Source organism: Gavia stellata, chromosome 4, assembly GCF_030936135.1.
Source record: "Gavia stellata isolate bGavSte3 chromosome 4, bGavSte3.hap2, whole genome shotgun sequence".
NCBI classification, from domain to species: Eukaryota; Metazoa; Chordata; class Aves; order Gaviiformes; family Gaviidae; genus Gavia; species Gavia stellata.
The window spans coordinates 70,005,845-70,023,831 of NC_082597.1; the positions used below are offsets into that span (position 1 = coordinate 70,005,845).

The 17,987-nt window shown below is 39.0% G+C and overlaps 1 protein-coding gene across 1 annotated transcript in view; it reads right to left on the minus strand.

Moving 5' to 3' along the window:
- MICAL3 (microtubule associated monooxygenase, calponin and LIM domain containing 3) overlaps window positions 1–17,987 on the minus strand; it is a 136,521-nt gene that overhangs the window by 58,128 nt on the left and 60,406 nt on the right. The window contains exons 22-25 of the mRNA XM_059816307.1: window positions 17,439–17,546; window positions 16,579–16,765; window positions 13,572–13,660; window positions 12,330–12,417 (exon numbers count right to left, since the gene is read on the minus strand). Coding sequence (XP_059672290.1) covers window positions 12,330–12,417; window positions 13,572–13,660; window positions 16,579–16,765; window positions 17,439–17,546 — 472 coding nt within the window. The remainder of the gene's footprint in view (window positions 1–12,329; window positions 12,418–13,571; window positions 13,661–16,578; window positions 16,766–17,438; window positions 17,547–17,987) is intronic.

The following is a 17,987-nucleotide window of genomic DNA, read 5'->3' on the forward strand; positions in this document are numbered from 1 at the left end:
TCTAGGGAACTAAGGAGCAGACACAGAGCAGAACAGCAGCTCTTTCTAGCCTACCAGAAGAAAAAGGGTTTTGGCACTGAGCAACCAACATGCTCAAGACCTCTACTACCATGTCAAGTCTCAGTCCTCAAACTGTCAGTCTAGCAATTCTTCCTAGCAAATTGGGGACCTAAACAGTGAAGTGGGGAGATTAAGCTGTACAAACAGAAAGGCATTTTATCTAAATATCCTCTGAGGCAGAAGTACCCAGCAGAGAGGTATTAAAGAACCAACACTACTTCCAGTGCAGACCAAGAAGTTTAATGGCATTACTTGATTCAACAGCACACAGCACATGAAATAAAAATCAGTGAGATTCCTGTTGATATCTGCTGGATCCCTAAGCAATGAGGAGCAGAGAGGCCCCCGAGGTGCCCCCAAACCATTATAATGTGTATGGGAATAACTGACAGCTAAAATATTCAAGGGATTCTGAAACAGATACCCCAGAAACAAACATATGAAGATTTAAGTCCTTCTCCACACATTTCACAACCTCCAGCCAGAATTAAGTTCTTCATCTCTCAGATACTGTCAGTAAATGAAGAAGCCCCTTCTCTTCATAATTATGAAAGTGAACTGGACTGACCATTGAATGAAATTAGTAACTTACATGTTTATCTTTTGGGTGCTGCAATGTTTTCCCCCCACCCCCACACTATTTTGGTTAAAACAGACTTTTAGAATTGTCAAAAGAGACACTGACAAAACATTGCTTCCTACAACATCAGTAGTGCAAGGCCTAGAAAAAGCTGTCAATTTGATTGATCCGACCTTTCTTTGTTTTTAGTGGAAGCAACCAGAAGTGAATATAATAATCCAGTTTTATTTCAAAGTCATCTGTAAGTTATACTTATGTCTTGAAAACAAATAAAAATTTATCTGCAACTTTATACTCTAAAGTTATGTTTGAGAAATAGATACTGCTTTTCATATGCGGATGCATGAAGTAGCAGTATTACATAATGAAAGTTGAAAGTTCAAGATACGGTTTAACAATACAGAAAAGTTGTCTTCATTACAGCAGAAGTATAGAATAATCCAGGAATACAGCTATTTTTGACTCCTGGAAAGAGTCCAGTGTTGTAGGTGGTGGGTGGAGAAAAGAAACAGGGGAAAGGAGGTATTAGGTCACATAATCCAAGCCCCAGGGAACACGGCTAACCTTGATTCTCCTTACTGCGTCTTTTCTGGCAGAAAATCTTAACATTTGTACAGATTTCACTTACACTGCTGCCCAAACAGGTTTCCAGTACTAGAGAGATAGAATGCCTACATCAATTTATATTAAGCCTGTTAATTATTGGTGTGTTTGTTATTCAGGAATATTGTAACAGTAACATATTACCTATCATTTTCCATTTTGTTGGTATCACCTAAGATGTCTGAGCTCTCTCCAGTATTTTGATCAGCTCTGTCATATGTTTCCTGGCCTCATTTCCATTTTCTGAAAGAAGTTGAGTGTGGGAAGGCTGAAGAGCGCTAAAGGATAATCTGGCTAAGGATAACATTACTTTGCAGGCGTAAATTTTGTCCTGGAAGCTATTAAAGGTATGTTACCGCAAAGAACCACATGGGATGAGGCACATCCAGGGACTGGCAGGGAGAAAAAGGAAAGGCGAGAAAGGCCACACTGTATTTTAAAATCACCAGGACCTTGGCTCACAAAGTTTTCCCCTTTTTTAAATGAAGTACTCTCTTTGCTTTAAGTAACTTGGAAATTAACTTTTAAGAGTGATTGTCCAGTTATAATCCAAAGAGTAACCCCTTTTACGTTGTTAGACAGAAAGCCTCTGCTATCTTCTCTACTATGTAAGACTTCGTATAGTTTCTTCATTGTGGCATTTATTTCTTGCCGCTCATATGCAGCAGCCCTCCAGAACCTCTCATTTCATCAGGAGAGATCAGACAGGTGATTCCCACTGTGCAAATGACACAAAGCTGAACCAAGGACATTTCCGTCTAAGAGTAGTAGAGGAATCATATTGCCTACTTTTTATAGAAACTGGTACTTCCAATTCCACCTCGGATAGATGATGTTTTGATCATTAAAGATTAAAGAATAACCAGTCAGGAACTAGAAATGTTATCAACATAATAGAAAAGTGTGGAATATCAAATGCTTTCAAGTTTCCCATTCAAATTGTGATCAGATTCAAAACATAGCTTTTAAGCAGGTATCTACTTTCAACTACTGAGCTAATAACCACTATCTCTTCTGTTCCAATGTACTACAGATTTCCATAATTACCGGATCTCAGAATATATTTAGATACTAACCATGTCCTTACTTAATTTCTATCATTTGTGTCAAGATTATGAAGTGCTGCAAATGGAACAGGCTGAAATCTGAGGCTGGTAGTTACAAGATATTATACTGGGGAATACCTGCCCTAAGTAAAAGCTCCATATACTCCAAAAAGTAAAAGCTCTATATACTCCAAAAAGCATTGATATCTGCTCCCTCATTCTGTTGCATATTTTTCTATTATCTACATTTATCCCACATGCCCTTGTGTAACTTGTAAAGCAACTGAATATTCCAAGCAATCCAAAGCTCCACACCTTAGTGGAAATTTTTCTGAAACTAAGAAAATTCTTGTATATAGGTATATAGCTAGATATACTAAAAATCTGCCCCAGTTCCAAAAAGAAAGCTTCCAGAAGGCACGTTACTGATTAGAGATAACTTATGCATCAGTTCTGATGTTTTAAATCACTGAGTTACCCAAGCCTGAAAGTATTTGAAACATTTATTGGGTAAAAAAGTCCTATTTTTAAACACTTCTACCCACAAGCCATCAGATAAACTTCTATAACAGCAGAAAGGACAGTTATGAAATTTTCCTAAAAAAGAAAACACAGCCTTCTGGGATGACAGCAAACATGAGAAATGTCAGACTAAACATACATTTTTGAGAGAAGATGTAAGCAACTAAACAGACCATAGATGTGCCATCTCATCCTTAAAGAGCATCTGCCCAGTTTTGCTTGGAAAGCTTAAGCTAAACTCTACATTACCAGGATCAGCTCAGCAACCACTACTCCACCTTCCTCCACAAAGCAGGAGAATAGGTTCAATGTTGACTCTGGGGTATCTATTCCTTCCCTTCAGATTATTTCTATTCATTTTGGGGTTTTTTATTTTTGTTTTAAAAAGTTTGGTTTTCTCCCCCTGTTTCTCCTTGTATTTTAAGATATATTACCAACTACACACCTTAATATATCATGCTGCTGATCACAAGCAGGTGGTAAAACTATCACTGCCTTGTTTTAATTAGAGTAGAGGTGAACAGACATTTATTCATTCGGCTTATTATTTTAGAAGTACCTTACACTTTCCCATCACTATTATAGAACATTAGAGGAAAAGATCTGTGTGAAACAGTTACTCTGCTTTCTACCATACCAGATGAAGAAATGTAATACGTCTAAAATGTAAAACACAGCAGGCTTTCTACACCACCCTAGTGATGTGTGTTGCAACAGAGACGGTCTATGCCAACACGCCTCTTGGAAAAACTGCTACCAAAACATATCTGATGAAGCAAGTTGTTTTGGGATGCATGGTGGAAAACATCTCAGTACTCCCAAAAGCCCAAATCTTAGAATGAAAGTTTCCAAACCCCTGTAAAAGCTAATTCAGTCCATCTTCAGTGGAAGCAATCTGGTTTTTGAGGAAACAAAACATCCACATTGCTCACAGACTTCTGTGCATTTGTGAATGCCTCAGTACCTCAAAGTTTTAAAGTGACTTACACACGTAATTATGAAACCTTGTTTCTAAAAATTGGCTTTAATATATCACTATTTATACAGCAAATTTCAGTCCTTCAATTTCAGTTCTGGGATACATAGTTGGATGTTAGTTAGCAGCTACATAAGATTTTCTATGGATAATTTATTTTTGAGGATGTTACGTGAGCACGTTAATGGCAAAAAAGTACATGATACCTCATTTTCTATAAGATGAAGACAATATTTAATCTATTTACCAAGTTCTACAAGTCCTAAATAATGTTAGGGACCCTCAGAAGTGACAGATGCAACAGAAGGACATATCTCTGTAATTCAAGATTCCAGGATAACATATTCAGAGAAATCAATGTGTTCTCTTTACAGAACTACAGGAAAAGCAGCACGTACACTCAGCAAGAACATGGCCCAGCCCAAATCGTCTACTTTTCTTCCTCATTTTCAGGTCATTTTCTTTGCACAAGAAGGTTAGAGAATGATATTTGACATAGTGTATTACTTGAGGCTTTATTTACAGAATAAAGTTTCCTCTAGAGTAAATAATTTTAAGGTATCTTAGGTTGGAATGGGAGTGAGGAGGAAGGGTGGCAGTGAAGGGAAGAATGCTCAAAAAAGGTTCAGTTCTGTTTCACAAATAAAACTAGACTGCCTTTAACAAAAAGTGACTTTTGAGTGTCAGGGCCATGGAAGGAGTTCCCTGGCAGCACCCCTCTCCCATCCAGTGGGGCAGGATACAGAACTCAACTCTTCCCATAGGCATTAGTAAAAGAACACCAGAAGCCATGAGACTAGAGAAGAACCACAGGCACAGAAAATGTGAGGCATCTGTGTAGACTCAAAGAGAATGAGGTGAGAGTGCCTGGAAGCTTTCCCACCACACAAATACTTGGTTTCTCCAAGTTTTAGCTGAAAACAATGTCTCTTACACTGGTACAGCAAGGAAGTCTGATTTCACCTCTGATGGGAATGAGCTCTGGAAATGCACCTCCCTTCACCTTTTTTTTTTTATTTTTTTTTATTTGAATTCATGAAGCAAATATTTGATTTCTGAAGAGCATATATGTAGCTGCAAAGTTAACAGCTTTCCTGATACAGAACAGTGGAGGCTGTTCTAGTGGTACATCAAAATGACATTTCTAGTTCACGCACTAGCACATGAAATTTTACACTGAATGCTGATGGCTTCTTCTCAGAATTGAAGGCACATTTTAACCTTAAAATCAGGACTACTGATCACAGTAAAGAAAAACAAAAGGCAATTTCAAAGGCATAAAGTGGTTACTTTCCTCCAAAGAAGGAACTCTTACATATAAGAGAATTGGTTTACGGTTGCAGTTCTGAGAGCTACCATTTAAACACAACTATTCTGGGCAAATAAACCCAAAGGAGAAGGCATTCACAATTAGACTCTCCAAAGTCATCAAGTTTTTAGTTGCCAATGGTGTGCTAGGAAGCATGAGAAGCATGCGAGAAAAGACACAGAATGAGTCCCTAACGTAGACTAATCCAATAGATCTTTGAAGAACAGGAAAATGCAGCTCAAAACTATGATCCAGCTCCATCTGTTTATCATGGTGAGAACACCACAGAATAGTCTCTTAATGGTCTTGAGGAAGGAAGGTCATCTCCTCATGTGCCATTCTCCTAAGAGAAGACAACTGTCCAGCTAGAACATAAGACACAGGATTTGGCTACAAGGCTCCGTTTTTACTCCTTTTCTGCCTTTCCATCACACCAAAACATCTCATCATCACAGCTGCTGCTATACCAACAAGGGAACCAAATCCTGCCAAGACGCTTACCTGTCACACCGTGTACAAAGGCTATGACTCCCCGTTCCCAGTCGCTGACTTGCACTCACCCATGTTCCTCCTCTCCCCTCACACGTGGGTATCACTGCCTTGCTTATGGAGTGTGACAAAGACCTCTGGCCTGCAGCAAGGCACACAAAATGACCTCCCAAATCAACCAAAATCAGTGAAGCCACAACACTGACAGCGTATCTATCCAAAGCCAGCTTTGCCAAAATATTTAGTATGGGGGGGGGTCCTTAGCAGATTTTCTACAGCAATGTGTCATCCTGTCTGAGCAGTGTGCGCCCTGCACTCTAAGCAAACCACAACACAACAGCAATATTTAAAAAAAAACACAATACAGAAGAAGCCCAAAAAGTAGTACTTTGCAGTGACAGACAGCACGTGCCATGGAGCTCCCCAAAATGTCTTCTGCATTTGAGCTTGTCAGATCTATTCATTCCACTGTCCCCCAACTCTGTATCCCCCGCAGCATCCCTCACCTGGAACCAGCGGAGGGAGAAGGGGGATGACAAAGAAAAACTCAGAAACCTGAAGGTTGTTTGGAATTTATTCCCTTGAACATTTCACACAGTTGAACAAATAATGTCTTGATTTCACAGCAACAGGAAAACCACGTGTTACATAATTCAAAGAAACACACACCCAAAACAAAAACAGGTTAAAAACAACTGCATAAATCAAAATCTTCAAAGAGGCTATATAATGGAGACATGAAGCCTTTCTGAGCACTAATGGTCTCACTTGAACATTATCTGTCATTAAGCTTATTTTATGCACACTCCCTCCTTTTCTCTGAGGGAAACAATCTTAAAATGGTCATTTCTCAGATTCCACTTTTCAAAAAAACCAGACATTTTAATTCTGCAATTTAAAAAAATCCAACTCCTTCACACAAACTTGATACTATTTTTCTAAGACACAAAAACATTCCATGAAGCTCCTGAAGTGCCCAGAAAAATTCATATCACCCTTCAGAATATACGCATACAAACAATAAACAAATATTCCAGTGGCACAAGTCTACAGGTCTGAAAGCTAGAGAGAAAGATGGAATCGGGAGCCCTGTTACTCCCAAGAAAAAGTGTTCTTAGCAGGATCCAGCCATGAGCACAAACTCAGCACATTGCTATTTTGTATATCCTTCCTCGGCCCCCAAAACTTTTTTCAGGATTTTTCAGTGAAAGGCTATCAGGTCAGCTGCATCTCCTCTCTTTAGAACAAATAACCTTTCCATCATGCCCTTCCCTTTCCAAATTTCCTGGACTTCAAATTGCTCGTCCTTCAGCATTCTCCTTTCCTTTACTCCAAAGCCACCCAAATCCTGATAAGAACACTAACAAGGAACACGATGGACTAGGAACAGTCAAGCACTTATCCTAACAGAGATTCCTGGCTTGCTATTAAGTGATGATTCACTGGGCACTGAAACCTGGTCCTAAATGGGCAATCCACGCACTCTCCTCAGCTTCCAAAAACAGAGGATCTGGTTCTTAAGTTTATATTTTAAATGTTCCAGCAGAGACAAATAAATCTTGCATCAGATCTCTTTGGAGTTGTATGAAACCCTATAAAAGGGTTCAGAATCATATGCCATGTCCTGCAAAACACACCACCACTGCTCCTCCAAACAGAACAGACAAGGCACAGTAGTAGAGGAATTATCTTTCCTCCCAATTTGGTGGTGCATCCTGAAATATGTATGTACCTTATTCTTTTTCGTCATCTTTTTTTTTTTGGGGGGGGTGGGGGTGGTAAGGTGGGACATGGATGTGTTTGTAAACGCACAGTTCAGGGGTTTAAAATGAAGGCACCACAAACAGAACAAGATGTCAGAGAATTTGTTTGCTGCTATCTTCTGTAATTTAACGTTTAAAACAGAACAAATTAAAACAAGAACAAAAACCAAGTGTGAACAATAATGAAAAGAAGTGACCAAGTGGAAGATTTCACGAAGGTATATTTACTTACACAAGCAAACAGTATTGCTTCGAGCTGAATCATTTTCACAAGTAAGGCATGTTCAATGTATACAGAACCGTAAAGAGGCGATGTTTATGAATAAGAATCCTATTTATATAAAGAAATATATATATAAAATGTATTCATACTTCATTAGACACAGAAGTAGAATTGTGTGCAAATAATATTGGATGCATACACAAAGATGCATTAAAATTGTACAGACAGTTAAGATCCTTTTGAAAATGTGGCTCAGATAATTTACCTTAAAGGGCATGCCATTTAGAGGAAGCAGCCACCCTTCTCTAGCTCTCCAAGTCAGCAAAATAACTTCCTCATGTAAAGCCCAGCTTTGCTTGCTATATACAACAGATTACTTGTTTAAGAGTCTACTGTGAAGAGCTTTGCTCAGAACATTGCTCCCTGAAAACACTTAAGGCACATCCATAGGAGGATTTTTAACTTTTCATATTGCATACCTATATCATAAACACTATATATTTTTGTGATTTTAAAGCAGGAGACCTAGTGCCTCTACTTTGTATTGCATTTTTCAGTTCTGCATACTATGGCTTATATTTTGGTGGCTTAAATCTTTCACAGGTCAAGTAACTACTGCAAATATCTCATGACTTGCCTTTTATTGCTGTACATTTTGAAGTATGAATTTCCCTAGCAGCTCTTTCCTTTATGAACTCCCTATCTCCGACAGGGACAGAAATGAGATAGGGACAGCTGCGAGAACACAAGTGTGAAATGGGAAACCTCTCACAACAAAACATCACTGGCTAAAGTCACCCCATGGAACATTATCATAAAGCTGATAGGGGTAAAGACTGTTCCAAGTCCATCTGTCAAGAAAGAGCTGAAAGTTCAGAAATATGTTCTTACAGACCTTTAGAATAAACAGAAAAACAGCATTTGCATTAAAAGCACATTAAAACCATATAAAGTACTGTAAATAATATTCAAAAAAATTCAAGACACAGCAGTTACAGATTATCAAAGGGAGAGACAGTTGAAAAGCAAAGGTGTTTTTTTTTTCTTGGCAATAGCAGCAATTTTGGCACAAAGGCAAATGCAGAAGATAGAGAAAAAACACACAGACAGGGTACAGAGAAAAGTTACAGAATCTACGACAAGCATGCCACAGTTCAGCAGGACCAAAAGCACAGTAACAGCTTTCCCCGACTTCCCTTCCCCAGAGAGAATGGCATCCATCACTCAAAAGCTTGTTGCCACTTCCCAAGCTGAAGCTTTGATCTATATTGTAAGAGCCAGTTTGATCCTAACCTCCCTGCGAACATTCCTTGTAACCACCACATAAGATGCCACGCAGGCTCCCCGGCAAACCAGGCAAAACCTTTGCAAGAAGGGTGGTTCTAGTTGACTGCTAAAAAACCCTCAACTTGCTTATCACAGATTGTGCCCTGCAACTATTGTAATTACAATATAAGGGACAGACAAAATACATTAAATGCCAGCTAAGGGTGCGGCCACCCAGCAAGGGACTGACATCTTTAGCAAAGTTAATACATGCCAATCAGGTTAGTAACACATCACAAGTGCTTGTTGTGACCAATCTTACCTCAGCTGACCAAATCTTCTGAATGTTATTCTCTGGTTGAATATATTTTAAGCATTAAGCTGGCTAAAAAAGAAGAGGCCAGATTTGGTGGCGTAGCAAAAGAAGCAGTGAGTGTAGGGGGAGAACCCATGCAGTTTACATCCATTTGGGGTTCCATGGCAACTAAAAAACAGGCCTCGCAGCAGTCACCATAAAGCTCACTGAACAAGCACTTTGCTAAGTCAGGGCTGAATTTAACTCAGAGGTATAAAATTTAAGAACAATGGATTTTTGGGCTTATATATATTTTTAATTGATGTTTCTGCTGTACACCTTCCTTTTGCCTTCTAAGTTACCTTTACATCTCCATCAAGTATCAAACCTGTGCGTTTACACTTTTTTTTTTTTACTTACTCATTTTAGAGGCAACTTACACTCCACATCAAGATCTTCCTCACTACTGAGGATTGGCTCAGACCTCAGGGTCTGAAATTGCTATTACCAAATTTCATTTGGTGGCACTTGCATTAGGGGAGGTCAGACATTTTCAGATGTATGACCTGTATTAGATAAGTCTACCAGATGGGTGAAGTGGAGCCTTGGAAACAGAGCTCTGCCTCTATCTCCATTTCAGACAAATTTTTGCTTGAGGTATTTGTCTACTCTACAGTGAAAGCAGCAAGTCTATAGTCTCTTAAACAGACAATTTAATAAATTGCAAGAAAGCATATACCCAGATAGTTCAAAGGAGTTATATTGAGATGTAATCTTACAGACTCCTTTTGATTATTCAGGAATAATATCCTATTCTTCCACTGTATTATCAAGCTTGGTAATGCAAAAGGGTTTGTTTTGTTTTTTCCAAACCATATGTAACTGTAAACACATCACAGGTTTCCTGACCTACCTACCCAGCAAGAACAGGAGCTAAAGGTACCTACAGGACATGACTGTTACACTGAGAACTAACCTGCCTTTAATGACACTGTGGCTTGCTTTTAAAGTACATTGCATTTAGCCTCCTCCTGCTTCTTAACCATTGTTAAGCCAGTAGTTTTAAGATACATTTAGAACCTACTTCACAAAGAAAACAAAATCTTAGCCACTAATGGCATTTTTCTAGCAGAAAGGGGGAGCATGGCAGAGGCACTGCTCACTCTTCTACCATTTAATGTACTTCTGTCATGCACACACAAGAATGTACCACAATACGCTGCCTTAAAGATGACCTAGCTTGACCCAGCTAAGCTGAGTATGTTCTGATGTACTTTGGGCACTGCAAGAGGCAAAGCTTTAAAAGATCCTAAGGCTTTAAAAATGATGCTACAGTTATACACTGCTTTAGAAAAGTAGAAAACAAACAGAAGGAGCCCTAGATTTCAAGTTTTGCCATTTGATAAAATGATGTCTGTTCTGTTTTACTCCTCTGGAAATACTACAGTTCTGCTACAGGATTGTGCCACCACTATATAAGTAAAGACGGAAACATCTGATTTATAGCTGATTTATAGACATTTATAGCAAACCATGGCCTATTGCTTGTTCTACTTAGTGTTCACTTAGATGCTATTTACTGAATGCTCATTTATAAAAGTGAGCAATTAAATTCAATCAGTTGGAAGGACTACCTCAGAGGAAGGAGACTTCCTGCCAGCAATTGCTTTGATAAACTAATTGATACATATAGTTAAACTCCCCTTCTTCCATTTCTCATCACCAATAGCTTCACTCCATAAACCACCTTATTCTCACATCAGATGCCCATTTTTCCATTTATCTTAAAGAATATGCTCTGGCTAAAAGAAACCAAAACAACTCTTCACTTTTAGAGAAAGCAATTTTAAGTCTATCCAGTTGCACAAAAAGTGTTTTATTTATTCCATCTGTCCACAGCATTTTGCAAACATCATTTGTCTATACCTTTTCCCTTTCCTTCATTTTGCCATATGGAAATTCCACACAAACAAGAGAGGAAACTGAAAGTAACTACACTTCAGGAATCAACTGCACACGCTAAGAATAAGTTTCTGTTGGGACTGCATTCAGTTACAATCTTAGAAACACTTGTAAGAATAATATATAAAGTCAAACAAAAGCATGATTTTTATTTGCCTTCATGTTGTTAAGGTCTTTTCTCAACTAGCATTGTGAAAACATTATTTTCTCAAAGTGTTGCTCTAAGTATGTTCTCTCTCTAAAAGCAGCTGATTTAGTTTATCCATAGAGTTCTGGAACAAATACTAAGAATCAAATCTCTTCCTTTTTCTGACATCACTAAATGAGCACTTAGGGGCTGGGCAAACGAGCATTTGTAGCACAGACACTTCTCCCATGTTAGAAGGAATTAGAATTTCAAGTTAAAAGGCAAAACTACTTCACAGTAAGACACACACATTCACCACCCCATTCCCAAAGCCATGGCTAGGAGCAGCACAGATTCTGGCAGTGAGGGAAGAGCACCATGACCTGCCAGCACCACGAAATTCAAGGGGTTTAAGGAATCCGATCCCATTAACTGTCAGAGACACCCAGAATTCCAAAGGAGACACAATCCAGAGATAATGGGATCTTTCCCATTCAAGTACCAGATTAATGAGGAGAAGCTTGGGAGAACAAGAAACCACACCCAGAATTCAGGCAAACACAGAAATCCAGTTTGAGAGTTATTCCAGTGCATCAGAAGAACTTTTAACTTCACTAACACCAAGCTGCATACATTACAGACCAGGGCTTTTTATCTGGGCCCACTTAGAGGAGACCCTCAACTGAGCATCTGTGTTTTCCTGGAATTCTTTCAGATAATGTCCTTGAAAGGACCGAGAACATCTAGGCCCCAAAGCCACAGTGCAAAATAATATATTGAGACTTTCATGTAACGCACAAAATTCATACAGCACCCCAAAAATCACATGAATTATACAGCTCAAAGTTGGGTCACATTAATTCTTACCGGTCAGCAGGCTGCCCACAAAATTCCCCTAGGATCTGCACAAGGACTTCTGACTGCACATAGAGAAAGGGAACCCCAAAAGCCATCAGCTGACACATGAAAAAGGAGTCCAAAGGATTCTGGGCTACCTGGTGCCCAATCGAGGAAACTGTGCTTTGCAGGCGCTGGCTTGCCACCCTAACTCTGTCAAAGAGGCTGAGAGAGTACTGCACCACCCTGCTAAAGAAGGAAGCGGAGCTACCTGGGGCCCTCTCTGCTGAGGCGGAGATGGTGTTTGCCCGTCCACTTCCATCACTTGCCATGGTGTCCTGCAGAGGTCCTTTGGTGTCCTGTGAGAATGTGCGGGAAATTAAATTAATATTAAAATTGAAAATGCCTCAGAAATACTCTTTTTTTTCATGTGAAGCTGCATGTACTGAACACGTTGAACTAGGAAGACATCCCTCTTGCAATTAAGATACCCCTTAATCATCACATAAGGCAAGGTCTGAAGAAGTATGTTCCTTCTCAACTTATGGCTTTATTAAAGCTCTGAAAAACAAGCTGGATATCCAAGAAAGTCAAAGCAGTAAAATTCTTGAAGGCTGCTCATCAGGGAAATAAAACAAGGACCATTTTTAGTCTATTTTTGACAGGAAGTATGGCACAAATATTGGGATGGATCCCTTATCCTTCCGAAAACAAGGAGTACAGCTCCAGCTTGTACTAATAAAACCTGAGTAACAGGCAGAAGGACAAGCACCGCCACTACCACAAATGAAAATATAATTTAAGGGGGAAGGACAGTCTGTAGCATACAAGCTTAAAAGAACTTATTTAAAGACTACCATACAGTTTGCTCAGACAGAGTATGCAAAAATACTGAAAAGGGGGTTGAGAAGACAAATTAAATGCCTTGGATTGTAATGACAAAAGCTGGGAGACTTTTCTGTATTACACAGTGGGTCTTGATCCTATGTTTAAAGCACAAACGCTTCCATTATAACAGTACAGGAAAAGGGATATCCTTTCTTTCCACGCAGGTTCCCATTAACGCACAGAAAACTTTCAGAAATGAAGGCAGGTCTTCTCCATAGCCTATGCAAGTGGGGTAGAACTTCATTTTTCAAGGGAAATGCAAATAATTTGTTTCATCTTAAGAAAAACCATGGAGAAACAATGCAAAACCAAAACTGGTAACATTATTCATTCAGCTTCTGCATGGACTGAATAAGTATTTCAGCTGTCAAGAAAACAAATCAAAATCATGTTCTGAATGGGACTGTACATTATTTTATAACGAGAACCACGAAAAGAGAAGTAGTAATTAAAGGAACTGTTCTTAAATAAAATTTATAGAACTGCAAGTTCTCATGACATAAAAAAGCAATTTGATGCATTCTGAATTTTTCTACTTTCTGAAAAAAACCCAACATATTTACTTTTTCAATGCTAAGAATCAAAACTTATTAACATGACACGTTAGATGAAAATAATGAGTTACCTTTCCTGACAGAGGACCCACTGCTGGCCTCTTCCTTTGAGCATAACCAGAGAGTCGGTAACAGTAGTGAGGCTTACAGTAGAATTTACCTGCAGATAAAACACGAACAATGGTCAGCAATGAGAACACAGCAGTGTAGCACAATATAAATGTCCATCTCACTGCAACTTGTTTTCTGCTGCCATTCCTGTTGCTCCATCTAGTTTACTCACTATACATGGAGGCAAACACTATCTGAAGTTTTAACTCCAGCCTTCCTCTCTCCCCCTCCTATCTAGCCTCCTTTCCATTGGGTGCCTGACAGCCATTTAGCTTAAAATCCTATCAAACACCAAAGCAAAGCTGTGAGGCTTGTGTGGTATCACATGCTAACAATGCGGCAGTGTGTGAGGAACAAAGAAATCATCACATGAAAAGCTGGCAGAAGCACTTTTGGAAAAAGCAAGAATGAATACAACCAGCAGAGGAAAGTGGGAGAGGACAGTGTTAACTCCCAAAGAACCATCTCTAAAAATGCACAGTGGCTACTTGTGGAAAGGACAATCAACAAATTTTCCCTTTCTTTTTCACAATTAAGACCTTTTGTGATACTACTGGTTTAGTAACACCCCAGAAGTCTACATGGGTTTTCACTGGTATCTGAACACTGTCAGGAAGCCAAAGCAGCACTAGTAATGCCATAATACAAATAATAATAATAACAGCAAATGGATGGCACATAATTATCTTCCAGTGTACTGTTGTCAGTGTATCCTGCTTAGTATATGCAGCCCATAGCATCCCCCACTGCTATCCTATTCCTACAGCTTTTGCTAATTGCATTTCAAACCTATATTCTGACCTTTGCCCCCTCCTCTAGTTTGTCTGGGCTGGTATTTCCACAATGCTTTGTGTTAGGTTGGAAAAGTGACAAACCATATCTTTCGAGAAGTCTGTGCTTAAATAAACATTTCTTAATATTTACTCTTTCCAAAAAGTTGTCTGAGGAGAGCAATAACAGAAAAGCTTTTACATAAAAGTTCTCAGACTTCGAAGCCTAAAACCAGACACTAACTGCAAAACGCTGCAGAATGCTCATCAGTCCAAATAGCTACATGAATAGCAACAATGCGTGTATAGCTTTGTTATTTTTTCTCACAAAGAAAACACAGAATGAAATATAAGCTAAATTGTCACAATTATTAGATTAGATGGGATACCACATATTTGTGTTTGACCATACGTGCTTCATATACATACACAACTGTTAGGCATGTAATGTCATTTCAGAATCAATGCTATAAAGCGTGCTGAAACGCCAAGCTTTGTTTTCGTTTCACTGAGAACTATCTGGCCATAAATGCATACATAAGCTTGCTGGCAGAGGCAATCACTAAATCTGGTGGCAAAAACTGTTTCAGCCCATACAGTTGACAGAGGAGCTCAGTCTGTTATTGCTAAACATATAGTCAGCTATTCAGTTACTTGTGAATGCCCAAAATAACAACAGTGCTCAAAAAATGCTTTTTACCCAACTTTGATTACTGATGAAACCTTTACTTTTTAGATGTTGATTTCAAAATTATCACTGGCTCCCTTAAACTCACATGCCAAGTCTGCTGACCTTCTGGCCAAGTAACAATGGGTTTTCTATTCCTTACTGGGAGACGGGTTTGATGATTCTAAGTTTCCTCAACTCTTTGTGACCCAGCAAGTCCATTACTTAAAGCTATTACATAATGCATCATCAATAAATAATTTTGGTTCTTTTTGCCCCTTAAGCCTAGATGGTGTTTCCACGGCCATTATTCTACACAGTATATGCAAAAAGATTCTTTCTAGCTACACGCAGTAGATACCTATCAATTTTATAACATTTCAGTCTACAGCAGAATATTCTGGAATTTCATCCTGTGGCATATCAGTTTATAATTTGTACTTCATCTTTGCCTCAGTAAGTGGGGAGACTATCGTTACTAACACTTTCTCCTGTTATTTTGGTTTCTACACCACCATGTCTGGACTAGAATCCTTTCCACCTAACCTCTCACTAGTTTTACATCATTTTGCACACATTTTCCTGTTGAGAGAGGAGGATTTTTTCTTCACAAAACGTGACATTTCTGTCAATCACTGCTCAAGCAAAGAATGCAACGCATTGCTACTCTTAGAAGGAGTTTACTTGTCACAAGTGATGTGTGATTTGAAATTATTACTTTCCATATGCACACTTTGTTAATAAATTGAGTTTCACCTGCTGCCATATTTTCTGTTTTCTCAGATTTGTTAAGTATATCTGAAGCTTCCCTTAACACAATCTAACATGCTAAGAATTAACTGAGTCATCAGCAAGTTTTGTAATCATAGTCCTTCCTCCTCAGTCTATCAGATATAGAAAAGTCATTACTTAATCTTCAGTAACTACTTCAACAACACCTTCTCTGTATATACATATAACATTGACTTACCTCTACTCAACTTCAATAACTTCAATGCTTCATTTTCACTATATAAACAGAACTTAGTCTGTAATGAGCTATTATCACAGCCTCTGATTATAAAGTTCCTATTTTAGTACATGTAAAACAAACATACAGAGTTGGACAGTTGTGATGTCTTCAAGAAAAAGCTCACTGCATTTGTCTCCAATGTGTTATTGTCGCTTAACTGGTATTAAACACTGAGGAGTTTCCTCATTTGACATTAGTGAAATAAGAGTTAAGGGTCTAGCCTTCAAACTTGGCCTCCAAACCCTTTTAAAAGCCCCCAACTACTATTTATTTCTTTGCATTCCAGCAGCTGTTAGTATGTTAAATTAATACCTAACAGCTCAGTTACTTTGCTGTCAGCATGACCTGGCCACAGGAAATCCATATAGTTTCAACAGTTTGAGAGATGGTGCCTTTGGAACAGAAGTTACTCTTTTCCCTAACTCACCAAATAATTTTTAAGCAAAGAAAGAGCTGAAATCACTAGACAGACTTACAGGACAGTTAAGAGAACTCTGCAAAAAGGCAATTTCTCTTACCATCTTCAATATCATAGGCGTAGGATGACAAGCGCAGAGTCGTCGCACAGTATTCACACTTGAAGCAACTGCGGTGGAAGAACTTGCCTTCAGCACTCAGCCTTTCCATCACATAGACTCGCTTGCGGCAGAAGTAACAGACATCACTGCCTCCCAGGTTTTGGGGGAACTCCTTTTTGAGTGAGCCCTAGACAGAAATAGGCATGGCTAAATTTGTGTGTGTCCAGCCTCACCAAGATTGCACGGTCATATTTTCTCTTCATTTCCGCAGATAGAGGAACATCTGGATGCTGCAGTTTGTCACACATGGATGCTGCAGTTGCTGGACACAATTCACAGGTTTAACCAGGACAGCAAAAACTAACCTTATTGTCCAGGGAAGAAGGTCCTAGGACGCCATGCCTACATATGTCAGGAGTAAAATATGCTCTGGATGGAAGAGCAGACACCAGTACTATTAATGATGGCCTTGAAACAAATGACTGAAGGAGGCATACGATGGAAAGCCAAAACCATTAGAAATCCCTCAAACAGAAGTTCTTAGACCTACATTATCAAAATCAGCATCTCCTCCAGAAAACAATACAGAAGTAGCCCCAGTGAATCCAACACACCTTCATAAATATGACAAGCAGTTTCTCAACTGTTTATGCACAACTCTTGGATGCTGAGATTAGATTAAAACATTTTGCAAGGAGAATGAGGACAAGAGTGAGGGCAGATAGAGAAAGGGAAATGAGGTCTTTCACAAAGCTATGACAGATTCCATCAGTGGTAGTAACAACTGGACACTCACAATACTTCAGATCTACAGTACATCTAATCACAAAACACGCATCATCTTCTGTACATCGTCTTACCAGTTCCTTCTTGTCTAGAAGGGTTTTGGGTTGCTCTTTCCTTTGAAGCTGATTGGCTATCTGCTCAGCCAATGAGCTCACTCCGCCTGTGTACATCTTTATATACTTCTACCAGATGGATGGAATAAAACAATAGGGCAGTGAGAAAAGAAAAAAAAAAAATCAAATTAAACAAATGACTAAAATGATAATAGGTTAGGTGGTGAAAAGGTGCAGAGAGGTCAAATCATGCCAAGACAGTGGAAAATATGAAGTGACAAGTAGTAACAGCAAAGCTAGTGTCATCAGAAATCTCCAGTACAGTCCAGGATCAACTGTAACAATGGAAAAGGCAGCTTGCATTTTGCATTCTCTAAGTGCTCTAGAAATACTGTGATGATGAAGAAAGCAGATCTTATTTTTGCTTGTGGGGTTATTTTGCACCTGGAAACCTGAGCATGACACTTCTCAAAGACAAGGCCAAATACAGGTTAAGATTTTAGGTTCCAGGTAAAATTGGCATCAGAAACAAAGATCTTTTAGAAGACATGTTACATAGTCTAATGCAAC